The sequence below is a fragment of the Plectropomus leopardus genome, chromosome 5, assembly GCF_026936395.1.
Source record: "Plectropomus leopardus strain MGB_pleo_1.0 chromosome 5, ASM2693639v1, whole genome shotgun sequence".
NCBI classification, from domain to species: Eukaryota; Metazoa; Chordata; class Actinopteri; order Perciformes; family Serranidae; genus Plectropomus; species Plectropomus leopardus.
Window position 1 is genome coordinate 37,799,899 of NC_142180.1, and position 17,168 is coordinate 37,817,066.

The following is a 17,168-nucleotide window of genomic DNA, read 5'->3' on the forward strand; positions in this document are numbered from 1 at the left end:
ACACAGATGAAAAATTTAAAATCAGTGGTTGAATTTTAAATCAAAACAGTGCAGTGCAAGACATATGTGCAATTTCAGGAGTTATGTACAATATGTTAATGAAATAATCCTTTAAAAGGAAACTATAGGAATGCCATTAGATGAAAATATGTTTTAATTTGTGATTTAAAAGAAGAGCAGGCCGAATTTTAGGACATTTCTAGGATTTTAAGATGTTTCTAGGATTTTAAGACATTTTAAGCACTTTAGAACATTTCTAGAATTTTAGGAAATTATATCCTCCACTGGCACTTGATCAACAACCTCTATTTTTATGCTGTTTTCTTGCATTTAAACACTCAGGATTTGAGGTCATTTCGAGCAATTTACGAGGTTTCTCGGACTGTATGGACATTTCTAGGATTTTAGGACATAATGGTCTTATCCAGCTCCTCTGTCGGGGGTGTGGGTGATCCTCCTCTGGCTCTTTTTTTGATCAACAAGCTCTATGTTGATGCTGTTGTATGCATTCTGGCACCTTATGGAGACTAAAAGCACAAACACACTTCCCAGTGTGAATCCCTGTATCTACAATTCTACAATTTCATTTAGCAGACGCTTTTATCCAAAGCGACGTACAACACAAGCCAGAATTTAGACTTAAGGAAAAAAACCCTTAGTAAGTGCAAAAAGTGCTTCAGGTGTGATTGGTCACAGGTATTGCCGTCTAGTGGCAGAAGAAGTGCCGCACAGCCGCCCCCCCGCCCCCCTCCTTTATTGGGAATGAGAATTAGAAAATGGTTTGGGCGCCACCAGGCACCCTATCTGGGGCCAGATTGAGGATCACAATTCACAGTATGAATCACTCTATGTTTTATTGTCAGTTAGAAAATGTTTGGTGTGGCTTTAATATGTGTATCCAGTGTTGAAATAACGTCATTGACTGGAAGTAGAAAAAAAAGCATATTTTCACCTGATCATAACTGTCACTTTCACGAATAATTAGGCTACATTGAAATGCCAGAATAAAGCCGGTGTATATGTGCACCTGTGTGTGTGTGTGTGTGTGTGTGTGTGTGTGTGTGTGTGTGTGTGTGTGTGTGTGTGTGTGTGTGTGTGTGTGTGTGTGTGTTGTCGCAGCACAAACAGGCGGATTCTTCCTCTTTTTTTCTCAGCCCGATGTGTTAGTCGTCGAAGCTGAAGCAATTACGCGCCTCACCGCTCCGTTTATGAGTCATAGCACGCAAATGACCGCCACTCCTGCCGCTCGCGCGCGTCTGCACAGATCTGCCGTGTGATAGGGAGGAGGAACAGTCCGCAAACAGCCTGAAGAGAGAGAGAAAAAAATTCATTCACAGAGAAGAAGCCGCTGTTGGTTATTTTTAGGGCGGAGGAGCTGACTGCCAGCAGACGCCTTTGCAAACATTCCCACATCGCGTCGCTCCACCTTGAATTAACGCAGGATATGTCAGCGTAAAGCCGCGCGTAAAGAAGCTGCGTGCGGCGCCGCGGAAAGGACGCGTTTTCCAGGCAATTTCACCTCGTTTCTGGAGGAAAAAATCCACTCTGCTGATTGCAAACGACGCAGCCGGCGCTCCTGGTTTCCTGCACAGACAGACGGTCGGTGCATCAGATCGGATTGTTGCCGCCGCTGAGGACGCGTTTGTTGGATTTTTACGGCTGTTCTTGTTATCTGGAGGAGCGAGCTGCCTCCGTCAGGTGCACAGCAGAGAGAGAGAGAGAGAGAGCATCCCATCCGCCCAGCAGAGGTAAGAGACAAACACACAGAAAACACGGATGACCGGCGCTGACACTACACCGATTAACACCGGTTTAATGAACACACATGCGCGCGCGCGCGGGCCTGATGCCTGATATGAATCCAGAAACGTCGATCACACCTGAGCTGGCGCGCCAGTGGAGCTCCATTATAGCCCCACCATGCTCTCATAACCTCATAAATTAATCTCTCGTTTCATTATATTTAAATTCTAATATTCTGCAGCCACCGCTGTGTTCATATGGTGCTTAATATCGATCATAATGTATCGATTTTCTGCACCACCTCCTGCATATTCTAAACTGACCGTGAATATTTGGACATCTTTGTGCTTTACGCAGGTGATCAAAAAACCCATGAAACACAATGTTCCGATTATATCCTATAATAATCTCACAGGTGCAGCGTGTCTGTGACGCTCCGTGGGGAGTTGAGACTCTGCTGGCCTCGTGATGATGTCTCAATCTGCTGTAGTGTGTCTGTAATATGTCATCTCCCTGCAGGAATGTATAGTGGCTCTATTGCATGGATGTGCATTTTAATAACTAAACAAACTTCATGATGTCATATATTTATAGATTGCAGGACAGGGACACTCAGCTTGTTTTGCTTTGGGGGCCAATTTTTGGAAAAATGACAGGAGGCCAGGGGCCAGTCAAAGCAGCCCTGTACATGTTTGTAGGTTTTTAGGACATTACTAGGATTTTAGGCCCTTTGTAGGATTTAGGACATTTCAAGGATTTTAAGACATTTCTAAGATTTTAGAACATATTTCAGATTTGGGTGTTTCTTGGATTTAGGACGTTTCTAGGATTTTAGGACATATGTCTTGGATTTTAGGCATTTGTAGGATTTTAGAATGTTTTTTGAAATTTAGGTAATTTCTCAGATTTTACGACGTATCTAAGATTTTAGGATGTTTCTACGGTTTTAGGACATTTCGTGGATTTAATGACATTTGTATGAATTTCGATGGTTTTTAGTAATTTAAGATTTTTTGGAAATTTTAGCACATTTTCTAGGATTTTAAGATTTCTCTTGGATTTTAAGATGTTTCTTGGATTTTAGAACATATCTCTGATTTTAGGACATTTCTCAGAATTTAGGAATTTCTAAGATTTCACAGATTTTTAGGACGTTTCTTGAATTTTAGGATGGCTCTCGGAATTTAAGACAATTCTCCAATGTTTGGCAGCTTCTAGGATTTCAGGTTATTTCTCAGAATTCAGCACATTTCCTGGATTTTAGGACATTTACCAGATTTTAGGACATAGCATTTTAGCACGTTTCTAGGACTTGTCAGCGGTTGGGGGATCCTCCACTGCCACTTATTGTTATAAACAAGTTCTGTTTTGATGGTGATTTTTTGCACTCTGGCACCTTATATATACTAAAAGTACAAAAACAGTTTCCAGTGTTAGTCACTTTATTTTGATTATAGGTGTTCATTATCACCTAGAGTCACCATTTCAGATACATTTCGTAGTCCTTTTTTCTCCCCGGTGGCTGACGGAAAGGATGAGTCTCCAGTGGCAGCCGTCCACGCTGCACTGAATCCAGCAGGAGCCTCAGCTGTGACTCATGCTGCTCACACTTGTTTAGTCCTCACACACTAACCCTTCGCGCCGACCTCTGCCTGCCTGCAAGGTCGACGGCAGAGCAGCTTGGGCTTTTTATTCAACTCGACAGGTGAAGCCTGACAACTAATGTTTGTTTGCACTGTGTCTCTGTTGAACACGCTGCAGGTTTGTTTGCACTCCAGTCATATTTGGCTGCAAAGCTTCTCAAATGTCGGCTCTCCAGGAGCACAGAGGAACAGTGGCGTTTATGCAGTTTTCAACCCATCCGACAGGTTTTTATCACAGCTCGAGGTCGTAGAAGTTTCCCAGAGGATCCTTTAATGACGTGAAAAAAATCAAACCTGTTAAACTGTTAACGGCCTTTGACATGAGAGACACTAAAAAGCATATTTGAGTTCAAAGTGCAGGTTTTGTTGGAAAGATCCAAGAAACGTCCTAAAATCCCAGAAACATCCCCAAAGCCTAAAAATGTCCTAAAATCTGTGAAACATTTTAAAATCCATGACAGGTCCCCAAATCCTAGAAATTTCCAAAAATCTGAGGTACGCACTAAAATCCCAGGACCATCCTAAAATTATAGCAATGTCCTTAAATCCTATCAATGTCCTTAAATCCTGGAAGCATCCTAAAATCTTATGAATGTCCTAAAATTCCAGAAATGACCTACAATACCAGAAATGTCCTAAAAGCCCAGAAATGTCCTAAAATCTGTGAAACGTCTTAAAATCCATGAAATGTCCTAAAATCCCAGAAATTACCTAAAATTCCAGCAACAACCTTAAAGCCTAGAAATGCTCTAAAATCTGTTAAATGTCTTAAAATCTGTGAAATGTCCTAAAATCCTAGGAACGTTAAAAAATCCTACAAATGTCCTCAAATCTGTGAAACATCCTTAAATCCCAGGACCATCCTAAAATCCAAGAAATGTTCTAAAATCCTAGAAATGTCTTAAAGTCTGTGAAACGTCCTAAAATCACCAAAATAACCTAAAACCTTAAAATCAAACCTAAAATCTGTGAAACATCTTAAAATCCTACAAATGCCTGGAAGTCCTTAACGTCCTAAAATCTAAGGAACTTCCCAAAACTATAGAAAAGTCCTAAAATCTGTGAAACTAAAATCCTGTATGGGGCTGCTCTGACTGGCCCCTGGCCTGCTTTCTTCTTGTAAAAGTGGCCCCGAAGCAAAGCAAGTTGAGTGTCCCTGTCCTAAAATAAATGACGTATAACGTTGTATCACACATCTGCCAATATGTCCCCCTTAGTCCTTCACAGTGGACCTTTCAGACTGAAATTGCCAGCAGGAATTAGTCCCTGTCTCTCAGCAGAGGATGGTGAGTGCTGTATTTGAGGAGCTTCCAGTCAGGCCTCATCCAGCTCCAACAAGCGCCACCAATCAGAAGAACCCAGACTGCACGTTTAAATTTCGCCCTCGTCTAGACGGATGTTTGTGATGCTGATTATGTTTTTTTTCTCCTCAAACCAGATGGCGAAGGCAGACCAGCGTTTCGGCCAGAGGGACGGCTCCGACCAGAACTTTGACTACATGTTCAAGCTGCTGATCATCGGCAACAGCAGCGTCGGAAAAACCTCCTTCCTGTTCCGCTACGCCGATGACTCCTTCAGCAACTCCTTCGTCAGCACAGTGGGCATCGACTTCAAGGTGAAGACGGTGTATCGCAACGACAAGAGGATCAAGCTGCAGATCTGGGTGAGGATGGATGGATTTATGTTTGTCTCATAGCTGACGTAAATAGAGGGTACGCTTTGACGTCACAGTCGGACCGAGTGGCAAAACATCCGTCAGCCGGGCAGAATCCTTAAGACTTGCTTAGATTTTAAGACATTTCTCAGATTTTAGAACATATCTCAAATTTTAAGACATTTCTTAGATTATAGAATGTTTCTAGGATTTTAGGACATTTCTTGGATTTTACGTCATTTGTAGGATTTTAGGATGTCTCTTGGATTATAAGACGTTTCTCAAATTTCAGAACACGTTGGATTTTAGGACATTTCTAGAATTTTTGATTTTAGGACATTTCTAGAATTTTTGATTTTAGGACATTCAGCAGATTTTAGGACATGCAAGTAATTTAAGACATTTCTTTGATTTTAGCGATTTCTCGGATTTTAGGATGTCTCTGGGATTTAAAGATGCTTCTTGGATTTCAGAACATCTTGAATTTTAAGACATGTCTTGGATTGTAGGACATTTCTAAGATTTTGGGATGTTCCTTGAATTTTAGGATGTTTCTCAGATTTTAGCACATTTGACAGATTTTAGGACTTTGCTTTGATTTTAGTACATTTATAGGATTTCAAAATGTTTCTAGGATTTCAGCGCATTTTTAGCAGCATTGTATTGTAATGCGAACATGTTCTATTTGTACATTTCGTATGTGTGACGTGCATGTACATGAGTATGACCTGAATTTCTCATGAGGAGGAGATGATGGTTGGTATTCGAGCAGCCCAGTCACCATGACAAAAGTTGTGTTGTACGTTTCTGCAAACCACCAATATGTTACTAGCGTTGGGTGATATGAAAAAAAGTCTTATCATGATAATTTCTTTCATATCAGTCGATATTGATATAGCTTACGATATACATCGAATCACTATTTCTGTCGAGCTCAAAGGTTCCCTTTTACTCGTAAGTGAGATATGAAGATATCATAAAGTTAATTTTGGTTTAAATATTTATTTTCTGTCAGACATTGAACATGACAAATATACTGTAGAACAGCATCACCAACTGGAGGACCTATTCTACTAAAACTCACAGAGGTCCAGTTACTAAAATTTCCTCCCAGCAAAGGTCCGAGCCTCAAACCTAAAATCAGAATCACGATCAGTTGAACATTTTACTTCAATTACAATTACTGAACGATTATTTTTCTTTTTCCCCCTTTTTTGTTGTCTGTTTTTTGCCCTCATAGTTCACTGACACAGTGTCATGTGACCATGGTGTGTTGGAGTGTAATAAACATATGATTTATTATTATTCATCAAACTTTCCAGCATTATAAAAAAATTAAAAGCTCCATCTTAAACAAACTTCAGGTGAATTTAAGCACATTGTGCTGATAATAGGCCAACCTCTCCTGACTGCAGGACTCTGACTTCAACTTCTGTGAATCGTCTACTTCTCCGATAGCTGCCAACAGCCTGCCAACATTTCCTGTTAGAGAAAGGCTGAAAATAAGCTCATGTGTTTGTGGCCCCAGGCCTCCAAAACATTACATGTCAGTTTCCATTATTTTACGATTAATTGTCCAGCAGCACTCCTTAAAAGATATTGTTCTCATTCTAACATTTTATTACAACTTGGCCACAGGTCTGGATAGGACGAAGTTTTGGTCCTGATCCGGACCGCGGTCCGCTAGTTGGTTCTGACAGGTACATGTGATGAATCAGTGGTGGGCGCTATTAATAGCCACCTACGTGGGTATTGGTCGTGTGCAATGACAGGTGTTTTGTTGGAAAACCGACAGGCCAGACAGTTTGTAAAAACTGCTAGTTTGAGCAGGCTGACAGACATTTCGGCACTTGAGCGGGCTGTCGGACAAGTCCGCACGCTGGAGGGGGCTGTTGGACATGTCCGCTCGCTTGAGTCGGCTGTCAGACATGTCCACGATGGAGCTGTCGAAAATGTCCGTGCGCTGAAGCGGGCTGTCGCACATTACGGTGCTGGAGCGGGCTGACGGACACTTCTGCGCTGGAGCGGGCTGTTGCATATTTCAGCGATGTTTTTATGGCACTAAAAAACAACCTGTTTTGTTTTTTGTTGGTCTGCAGCTTTGCAGCTATCTTCAGGTGACAATCGGGTTGTCTTTTTTTTTTTCAACAGCACTTGATTTCTAGTGCTGTTTGTAGGAACAAACCGGTGACTTTAAATTTCAATCTTTGCCTAACCCTGAACAATTGGTTTCTGTGCTTAAACCAAACCACACGTCAACTACAGCGTAGTCACAGCATTGTTTGTTGTTTATTATGAGGATCCCCATTGGCTGACACCAAATAGACAATTGTCTTTCTGGGGTCCAAAACAACACAACATTACATTACACCTAAAACAACAGTAACATTGATAAGAATAGCAATGAAAAAAATAAATAAGATATTAAAGTAAGCAAATAAAAAATATATATAAATTACTAATAATACAAAAATACGACTACTTTAAAAATAGCAATTAAAAGATAATAATAATCAATTCACCCTCAACCAACCAATTCCAATAAATAAAAAATAATAAATAAATAAATAAATAAAAAACAAGACTTAGTCTTAACTATTTTACTCAAATCAACATAAAACAACCAATTAAAAATAATAACAAACCAAATTCTAACAACACACCACAGCTGCTCAAAGAGGGCAATCTGCCGTCCCAGAAATATCATCCGTCTAAACTAAAAAAAAAACACAACAAAAACCTCAAATTAAATTATGTAAATAACATCTTAATGCCTTTTTAAAACCCACTTTTCCTTTGATTGAACTTACATTAGCAGCATGAGAATTTTAAAGGTAAAACACATCCGTGGTTTGCAAAAACGTAAAATGCACACATTTATTCTGGGTTGGCGTATGATAAACTGTAGCATATTATAATCTAATAGAGAGTGTAAGATGGAGAGAGTGATGCAGGGAAACACGATGTTCTGCTCTCAGTCAACAACAAGCTGCTGGGAGGAGAATGAAAGAAAAGACAGACTTCTGCTTCAGCTGGTATCATCAGTGGTGATGTTGTTGCCATGGCAGCAGCTCTTCACGCTCACTCACTCTCTCGCCGACACACACACACACAAATGCACACACACTAACAGTGTTGTCTTCAGTGGCAATTAAAGAGACCTCTTGGGGCGAAGAGGTTGAGAGCCGGTGGGGGGACAGAGGAGCCCAGAGGGGGGAGGAAGAGGGGTGGGGGAGGAGGTGTGTGGGGGGGGGCATTGCAATAAGTAGAGCTAATCAGAGCTGATTGATTCAAACTGAAAGCGCAGTGATGAGTAAAATAAATGCGCGTACATAAACATGTTATGTAAACGAAACAATGCAACAAACAGTTAGTCAGAATGCGTGTTCGCTGAAATGAACACTGATTTCAGTATAGTCATATGCATGCTACCAAAGCCTTATGGGATTTTATAGTTGTCCCCAGAGTGACAGGTTCACTGTTGGTTTAATGCCACAGTTTGTCTCTTGACACAAAGCAGCTCCATTAAGATTTTCTTTTTTCATTTTGGTGAAAAATAGCCCTTTAAACCTTAAAAAACTCATAATGTCTTTCAAAAACAAGGAAAGAAGGCAATGAGCAACTAAAAAAGAAATTACCAAGAAACTGAAGTGAAAAAGACATTAGTCAAAAGTGCAAGAAAATTACCCGAAAGTTTCTCATGTTCCCAAACAATACCCCAAAAACTTAAGGTGTCGTACTGAATAACAATATCATTCAGGTTGGATAATACTGAAAAGCAGCTAAATGTTCCTGCAGAATAAGATGCTAGAATAACCCCTACTTAATGTCCTGATGTCTCATTAAAACCAGCTGCTAAATCCTGATGTTGACTCGCTGATTTGAATATAGGTGATTTTGTTGCCAGAAATACGTCTGCTAAATGTCCAAGCGTCTTGTTAAAAATGTCTGGTTTTGCCTTAAAAAAAAAAAAAAGTCCTAGATGTCCCAGTGTCTTTTTAAAATACCTGGTTATGTCATCAAAAAATACCTGTTAAATGGTTCAATATCTTATTTAAAATATCCGCACTTTTACTTTTCATATTTAAAGTACACTTTTACTTCAGGAAGGTTTTGAATGCAGGGCTTTTACTTTTAACAGAGTATTTTTACTGTGTAGTTTTGGCACTTTTACTCGAGTAAAGGATCTGAGTACTTCCTCCATGAATCTGTTTAAAAAACACCATGCATGCTAATGGGGCAAGAAAAAAAAATCTTTTTTTTCTTTTGTTTCTAGTTGGTTGGAAAAGTTCAGCCGTCCACATACTTATGAACATGTTGCTGGAGTGCAGCCATGTCTTCCTCTGTGGAAATCAAACACGCGTTTCTCTCTGCTTTCAACCAAACCGAGAGGAATCAGTTGCTGCCTGAGGCTCTGCTGCTTATCGCATGATTAACGTCGCTGCTGTACACACACACACACACACACACACACACACACACACACACACACACACAATCATGTTCCAAATCAAATCTGAATTAATTAAATGCAAACGAGAACTGGCCATGTCCAACTAGAAGAAAAAGAAAGAGACATTTTTGAATGAGCGCAGAGGAAACGGAGCACAAAAGAGCTAAATTTAGCCGTGCCGCTGCGCCCAGACCAGCTGTGGCGGTGTGAGGGTGGAGGCCGAGCAATGTGGGAGTCGTTGTTGTGGACAGGCGGTAAAGTCACAATGAGCCTCAGCTGGTTTGTTGCAGCGGAGTTGCGGTCGGCGCCGGCGGCCTCGGATTGATCGGCGCTTCAGATAAGACGTTAAGAGTCTTAGAGAAGCTTTTTTGGCTCCTGTGAGATTAAAAAATGAGATTTTCTGGCAGCAGAGTCTCAATAACTGATCTGCTGCACAAAACCATGTATTCCTGATTTATTTATTTTATCATGAACCCTTTAAAACCTGGAACGACATCACTTTTCTTGTGCTGCGTTCAGACGCCTTTTTATGCACATTTCAAACTTTGAAACTTGAGAAAAGTGGTTCGCTCCCGTTTGAAATCATTGGAAAAAAAGGGCAATGAGCAACTTGGCAAGGTGCACAAATTGAAAGTAATGAGTAGATTTGGAAAATTATTTTTTTAAAAGCTATGGGGAAACAACAATGATACCCAGTAGGTGTTGGTTATTTCACTGTTTTGGTCGAACAAGCAGCAGCAGTCAGTGAGCTGCAGAGTCGGCTGATGAACACACTGATGACGGGCTGAGAGGTGCTGAAGTGCAGATTCTGAGTGTGAATCTGCAGCTGCAACACGTCGTTGTGTGTTATTCTGAGGTGAGAGCAGGTGTGTGTGTGTTGGATGATGATTGTGCCAAAATAAGTATCTTTTATTTATTTTATTTCAGCGTTTGCACGCCTGTAAGATGTCAATTTAAATATTTATACTTGTGAGTAAATGTTTGAGTGACATTCGTTTTTTTTTGTATTCTGGCTTTCCATTAAGAAAATTGATGCTTTTAGGTCATTTAAAAAAAAAAAAATGCTTTGTGCCAATTTATGGTCTAGATGATGGAGCTTTCAGATTGTCTCCATGGAAACAGCAAATTGCACAATTAGCCAACAGAATAGCCAGAATATAACAGCTGATATCCCAGTTTAGTATGTTGGGATGTCAGATGACCGGTTAGACCTGTTTCCCTGCAGTGATTAAAGGCGGCTCAGCAGTGCGATATATAGTATCCGCGCCATTTCTATGTTTTTGCAAGTTGCTTTATTTACCTTGATTTTAGTGCTTTGTAAAATAAGCCTCATTTTTTCAGCTTTTATCAGGTATGTTGTTGCGTTTTAAACTTTTGAGACCTGGATCAGCATCAGTTTTCTTGTCCTGCATTCAGACACCTTTTACAAGCTATTTGACCCTTTGAAATCTGAGCAGATTGGTTTGATTTCTCTCGAGTGCATGGAGGTAAAGGCAGCGAGCAACTTAACAAGAAATGTTCCACAAATTGCAAGAAATTATTAAAAGGTGACAAGAAAAAAACCTAAAAAATGTAAACAGGGAAATTAAAATTAAAATAAAATTAGATTAAAATAAAACTAAATATAAAAAAAAATAATATCCAGAAAGTTATTTTCATAATTATAGTAATTATATATATTGAAACGTATAACACAGAAAAAAATAGATATAAACGCCGCCATGAGTTTTGAGTTTTGCCCCTGAGTAAATCATAATTGTGACTGTATGTTTGTTTTTGCTCCCAGGACACGGCGGGGCAGGAGCGTTACCGCACCATCACCACGGCCTACTACCGCGGCGCCATGGGCTTCATCCTCATGTACGACATCACCAACGAGGAGTCCTTCAACGCCGTCCAGGACTGGTACGAGATGAGCTCAGTGCATGTGCTGGTTCGCTTTTCTGTTTGATACTCAATTAAAAGATAGAAAATGTGCTTTCAGGGCAACTCAGATTAAGACGTACTCGTGGGACAACGCCCAGGTGATCATGGTGGGCAACAAGTGCGACATGGACGAGGAGAGAGTCGTGCCTCCGGAGAAAGGGAAACACCTCGCCGACCAGTTAGGTGAGACACTACTGCGACTTAGAAGTCTAATATGGCCTCCAGAGTGGGGTCATTTTCAATCAATCAAACTTTATTTGTATTGCAAATAATGTTGCACAAAGTGCTTTACATACAAACGGGTGAATAAAAAAAGTACATGACCCCACCCTCATAATCCATGTTCAAGGTTAGAAAATGTGAGGTAAGGTTAAAATAAAATAAAATCATTTTAATGGTGACAGTTATGTTTGAAAGAGTATGGGCAAAACCAAAAAAACAGATGTGCAAAGAGAATTCCTTGCAGCTGACATCACAGCAGCATATTTCGGTTTTAATTTCTTTCTCCTGTGAGAAAGAGCAGCTGAACTTATGCAAACTCACCCCGAGGCGTGTGTGTGCTGAGGAGTACCGAAATGCGACAAGTTTGTTACCTATTGCCAAAGGCCAAAGAGGTGTGTAAATTAAGAGAACTCAATTCTGGTTTTAGCTTGACTGCTCAGAGCTGTTTCCTCACCTAAACGGGTCATTACTGAACGTAAACGCTGCGGGCTGAAACCCTGAAACAAGACTGTGCTGCTGCGAAAAGTGTCACAGCGTTCTGATGTTTCAGCCCAGGTCAGTACATTTCATTTTGCATGATTAATCAAAGTCAGGTTAGAGAAATAAAGTGAGCAGCTATAGTTGGTTTCACAGCCTTCATCTTTGTGGTTTTACAACACATTCAAACATTTGGGATTAAAGCGATATTTGAGAAGTGGGAAGAGGAGTCTGAATACAGCAAACACACCCAGAGATGCTCAAACAGATGAGACCACACCCAGCTCAAGCCAGAAAACGGTCTTTAAAAGCCTGAAGATAGACTAATGTAAATGTTTAGACCACTCGTTTCCAACTTGTTTCCCCTTAAAACAAAACGCAGTGAGCCCCTGTCACAGATTTATCTTTTTTAAAGTGAAGTTAAAGACATTCCCTTTTAGCCACACATTCCAAGCTTAGCTGGCAAGTAAAAAGAAAATAGCTCCTATATGAAACTGCTCACAACAAGGTCTACAAGATTAATAGCACTACAGGTCAAAGGGAAAATCTGTTTTCTGATTTTGGGATGAACTGTCCCTTTAACTCCTCTGTTTCCTCCTGCAGGCTTCGAGTACTACGAAGCGAGCGCCAAGGAGAACATCAACGTGCGGCAGGTCTTCGAGCGCCTGGTGGACATCATCTGTGTGAAGATGTCGGAGCGCGTTGACGTGGAAGTGCCGGCGGCTCCCGGGACCAAAACCACCAGACTGACCGACAAGCCCGCCCAGCTACCTCAGAAGTGCTGCTGATCATCCGTCCCTTCATGCGCCCATCCCTACGCTGTCCCCTCGTCCCCCAAATCTCTCAACAAAAACAACAAAAAAAGCAGATTAACTATTGTAACATTCCTCTACACACTCTCTCTGCTTCAGTCCATGTTCGTGAGCAGTCAATAATCACTACTGCGATTTATATAGCGTTTCATCCCCCTCCTGTCCCCAAGTATCCGAGGTTGGTCCTTACGTAGACGGAGGAGTAAAGGTGGCAGTGCACTCTGGACAACATTTAGTTTGGCGTGTTTGAAAAGGTTTCAGATTTCAGGAGGTTATGAGATGTACGAGAAGTAGAATAAAGCCTGGTCACACGAGAAAGTGGCAAAATTCATCCGTGTGTCCTCACCAAACAGGTCATGCTAGAAGCTCAGTTTGAAGTTTGAAGGTGTCCATGCAGATATTTGTGCCAGCAAAAAATTGGTAGCAATAGTTGGTTACAAGCTGGCTGGGGTTGCAAACTGCCAGCTGGTAAACTAGCTTGGTTACTAACGGGACATTAAGTTTGTGCATTTTACGTGTTTTAAAGAGACACATCTGTATCGTTGTCTCTGCAAACCACAGACAGAGGAAGGTTTTATACAAAAGGATGAAGCAGCTAATGAGCTACGATAGAGAGCTTTGTCTTGAAATCTTTTGCTCCGTCAAGATTGTGGATATATAAAGAGAACTGGAGTTGGAGACAGGACCGTGTTTATTCCAAAAGGGCTCTGCTATATGAAATTACCGGGATCTTACGCATCCTGGAGCTCGTAGATTAAGTAGACTATGGCAGCTGAGTAGCTAACTTCCTGTTTAGCACTCTGCTAACTTGAAGGGGGATAAAAGTATTCAATTATGCAACTCTTCAAGACTTTCAAAATGTTATTCGACTAAATAGGTCAAATCCCAGATCCTAAAATCCTAGAAACATCCAAAAATCCATTAAATGTCCTAAAATATGAGAAATGTGGAAACATCCTAAAATCCTAAATATCCTAAAATCCTAAAAATGAAAAGAAATTTGGTTCAATTTCTTTCAGAAACATGGGAAAAAGGGCAATTAGCAAGTTGCATGAAATTTACTGCAAATTGCCAAAAAAACCCCAACAAAAGGTAAGAAAAAAGATCAATAATTAGCTTTTGAAAAGACAGAACCAATAGAAAATTATCAATAAATCTGTGTTTATAATTATATGTTTAGAATTAGGCTTCAGACATAAATATTTTTATTATTAGCATTTTTATTTATTTATTTATTTTAATTTTTTTCATATTTCAGGTACTTTTTAAATAGCTTTTCATTATTTTCTTGCTAATTTATTTCCTCCTTCCAGTGTTTTTAAAAGAAATCAAGCCAATTTTCAGAGATTTCAAAGGGTTAATCACCTGGGTAAAAATGTTGTTGCGGTTGTGTAAAGGTTTCACACCTGGCTGGCTCGTGCCCCGATCTTTGTTTTGGTTGCACGCTGAATTAGATTTTGCTCCAAGTGCACTGCTGAGCTGGAAGCAGGGTCCACAGGTTAGCACAGCACTGCCTCTCCTCTCAAAGTGTAGCACAACGAGAAACTCACGCCACCACAGCTGCTCATGTTCACAGGTTTACGAATCATCCGCCGAAAAAACATCAGACTAGGCTGCTTCTCAAATAGCTAGTAATAGTGAGTCCACTCGAATACAATATACCTATAGCCTAACTAACTGTTACTGGCCTTACTTAGTGCTGTTTGTGGCTTGAAAGACGCTTTAGGGCTACACCACCAATGCACAACTCCCGGGCAGGGCTGCAGCCGAAATTACTTGAGGAGCGGGTCGAGTCCAAGACTGACACAAGTCCAAAAATATGTCTGACATCCGAGTCTTATGCTGCTGTGGAGGGTTTTTAGCAGTAAAGTCAAAGAGAGAGTGCCTCCTGATGTTTAGCAAGGTTCATTTAGATTAGGAGTGTTGATACTGAGACAAATCATGACAATAATGCCAGCGTTTGTGTTGCATAATCTGCAGGATTAGACCAGTTTTAATGCAAATGAGCAGCACAGAAATCTACACAAGCACATTGCATTCACCAAAGAAAGTCATTTCTAGTAATTATGACTTGTGTAACGCTAAGACTGAGCATCTTATAATAACTAGAAAATGTTTTCATATTTCTAATCTCAGAATTAAAAGATAAAGATGTTGTAATTAGGAGATATTTTTCTTGTGGCATCATGAAACGACTTCGCCCTTTTTTATGCCTCTGAGCCAGTGATAGCCAAGGCCGGAAGCATTGTGTTTTCATGTTTTCAACATGCTAGTGAACTCCGTAACTTAACAGTACCCCATGAGAATTTCCTCAGATTTGGTACAAATGTCCACTTAGACTCAAGCACTAACTTATAAATTTCACACAAATGTCTCAGAGTGACCTCGTCTGTCTTATTCACGTGAACACAATATCTCAAGAACACCTTGAGGGGGATTTTTTTCAAATTTGGCGCAAACGTCCACTTGGACTCAATGATGATTGTATTAGATTTTGGTGGTCAAAGGTCATGGTGACCTTACGTTTGTCTCATTCTCTTGAAGGCAATATCTGAAGATCGCCTGGAGGGAGTTTCCTCAAATTTGGCGTAACCGTCCAACTGAGTGTAACTTGACTGGTGCTTGGAGGCATACAAACACTTAGCAGTTATTCTTGTCTTTTTTCCTGAGTCTATTTAATTCAGAGATCAGCTTGTGCAAAGAGATGCAAAATGACCACAAAAGATGGCAAAACAACTACAGCGACTAAAAACTGTTTGAAGTACTCTCAAAAAACATGTACATGTGCCAATAGTATTATGGTTACATAGAAAGAAAAGATTGGTTGATAAGGTTTGCAGATAAACAACAATTTAATTGATATGAAATTAGTTGTTGGTTGCAGCCGCAGAAGGAAATTTGAATTTTTTTGTGATTTCCTAGTGTTTTCCCAAAATAAGTAAATCAAAGTTCAGAAAGTAGACATGAAAAAAGGAGCACAAAAGACAAAGTAAGCATGTCCTAGACCCAGATCAGACCCCTTCTGACTGCCAAAGACTCGACCCCGGACTGCCGCTGAGCGCTGCAGCCCTGCTTCATGGTGGCGTACAGCTTTTGCACTGGCCGACACAATCCAACGCCGTACTGAGGGTGTTTTATACTCACGCACACATGTGAGCAGAGCTGATGAGTGAAGAGCACATGGTTCTCTCCTTCCCCCTTTAGCAGGTGTAGTCACGTAGACGTCATGTTCGCAGTGTTTCCTACATGAACGTGAGTGTGTGTGTGCGTGCGCGTGCGTGTGTGTGATATTAGAGCCAACATTGTTGCATATGGTTATCATGATATTTATTGCGTGTTCAGTTGTAAAGGGTTTTTTGTGTTAATGTACAGTATCTTTGACGGAAGTGTGATATTTTGATAATGTCATGTCAGCTGAGATACAGTACGTGTGTGTGTTTACGAAAGACTTCAAGAAAAAAAGGGAAGACGAGGAGAAAAAATTTGTGCATTTATTATTAAATATCGAAGATAGAAAAAAATCAATATCCTGCCAAATTGTTATATAGCTACCACAGCGCACGTTTTTGTGTGTAACTCCCCACCATGTGTCTTCATATTGATAAAAAATATACAATAATATTGACATTGTCTTCATATGATTATTTTTTAAGTGAATTTGTAAATGATAGATTTAGAAATTATAATGGTGTTGAGTATGAATTTATTTTTATGCTGTGTATACCATGGACAAATTATATAGAGAGTTTATGTAAACTTGTTGTCTTACAGTTCACTCCTGTACGGGGGAGAAGCACAAAGTGATTGTACAAAATATTGTGAATGTTTGTATATTATAGATGAAATTTAGTATAATAAAAATCACAATCTTTAATCATAACTTTTTGATTTTCTTTTGTATGTGTGGCTATTTGTAGACTTTTTATGTGCTTTTTTGTGGCACAGTCCTATTATAGTGAGTGCATATCTCAAGAAGTCCTCAAGGGATTTTTTATTTTATTTTTCAAAATTTTGCACACACAGCCACTTGGACTTGTCAAAAAAAATTTTGTTTGTTTAAAAATTTCAGCAACAATGTCAGGGTTCCCACGGTCAGAAAAACCTTGAAGTCATACAATTTCGTAATCTTAATGTAATACGTCAAAAAAATTCTTTCTTAAGGTTTTGCACTTCCAATTAGTTTTTTTTTAATCAATATTTCATTTTTGTTGTTCAGTAATTTTTGCGATTTAATTCAA

At 40.0% G+C, this 17,168-nt stretch overlaps 1 protein-coding gene across 2 annotated transcripts in view; it reads left to right on the forward strand.

The window, feature by feature from the left end:
- The window catches only part of rab3b (RAB3B, member RAS oncogene family), a 35,861-nt gene extending 19,051 nt beyond the window's left edge, over positions 1–16,810 (forward strand). The window contains exons 1-5 of one of the 2 annotated variants that reach the window (XM_042483794.2): positions 1,152–1,748; positions 4,825–5,049; positions 11,280–11,398; positions 11,478–11,602; positions 12,722–16,810. In XM_042483794.2, the coding sequence (XP_042339728.1) occupies positions 4,825–5,049; positions 11,280–11,398; positions 11,478–11,602; positions 12,722–12,906 (654 nt within the window). In that variant the 5' untranslated portion in view covers positions 1,152–1,748 and the 3' untranslated portion in view covers positions 12,907–16,810. Of the gene's footprint in view, positions 1–1,151; positions 1,749–4,824; positions 5,050–11,279; positions 11,399–11,477; positions 11,603–12,721 lie in introns of those variants that run through there. The other variant, XM_088078178.1, reaches the window with a different exon arrangement.
- The last annotated feature ends 358 nt before the right edge of the window (positions 16,811–17,168 follow it).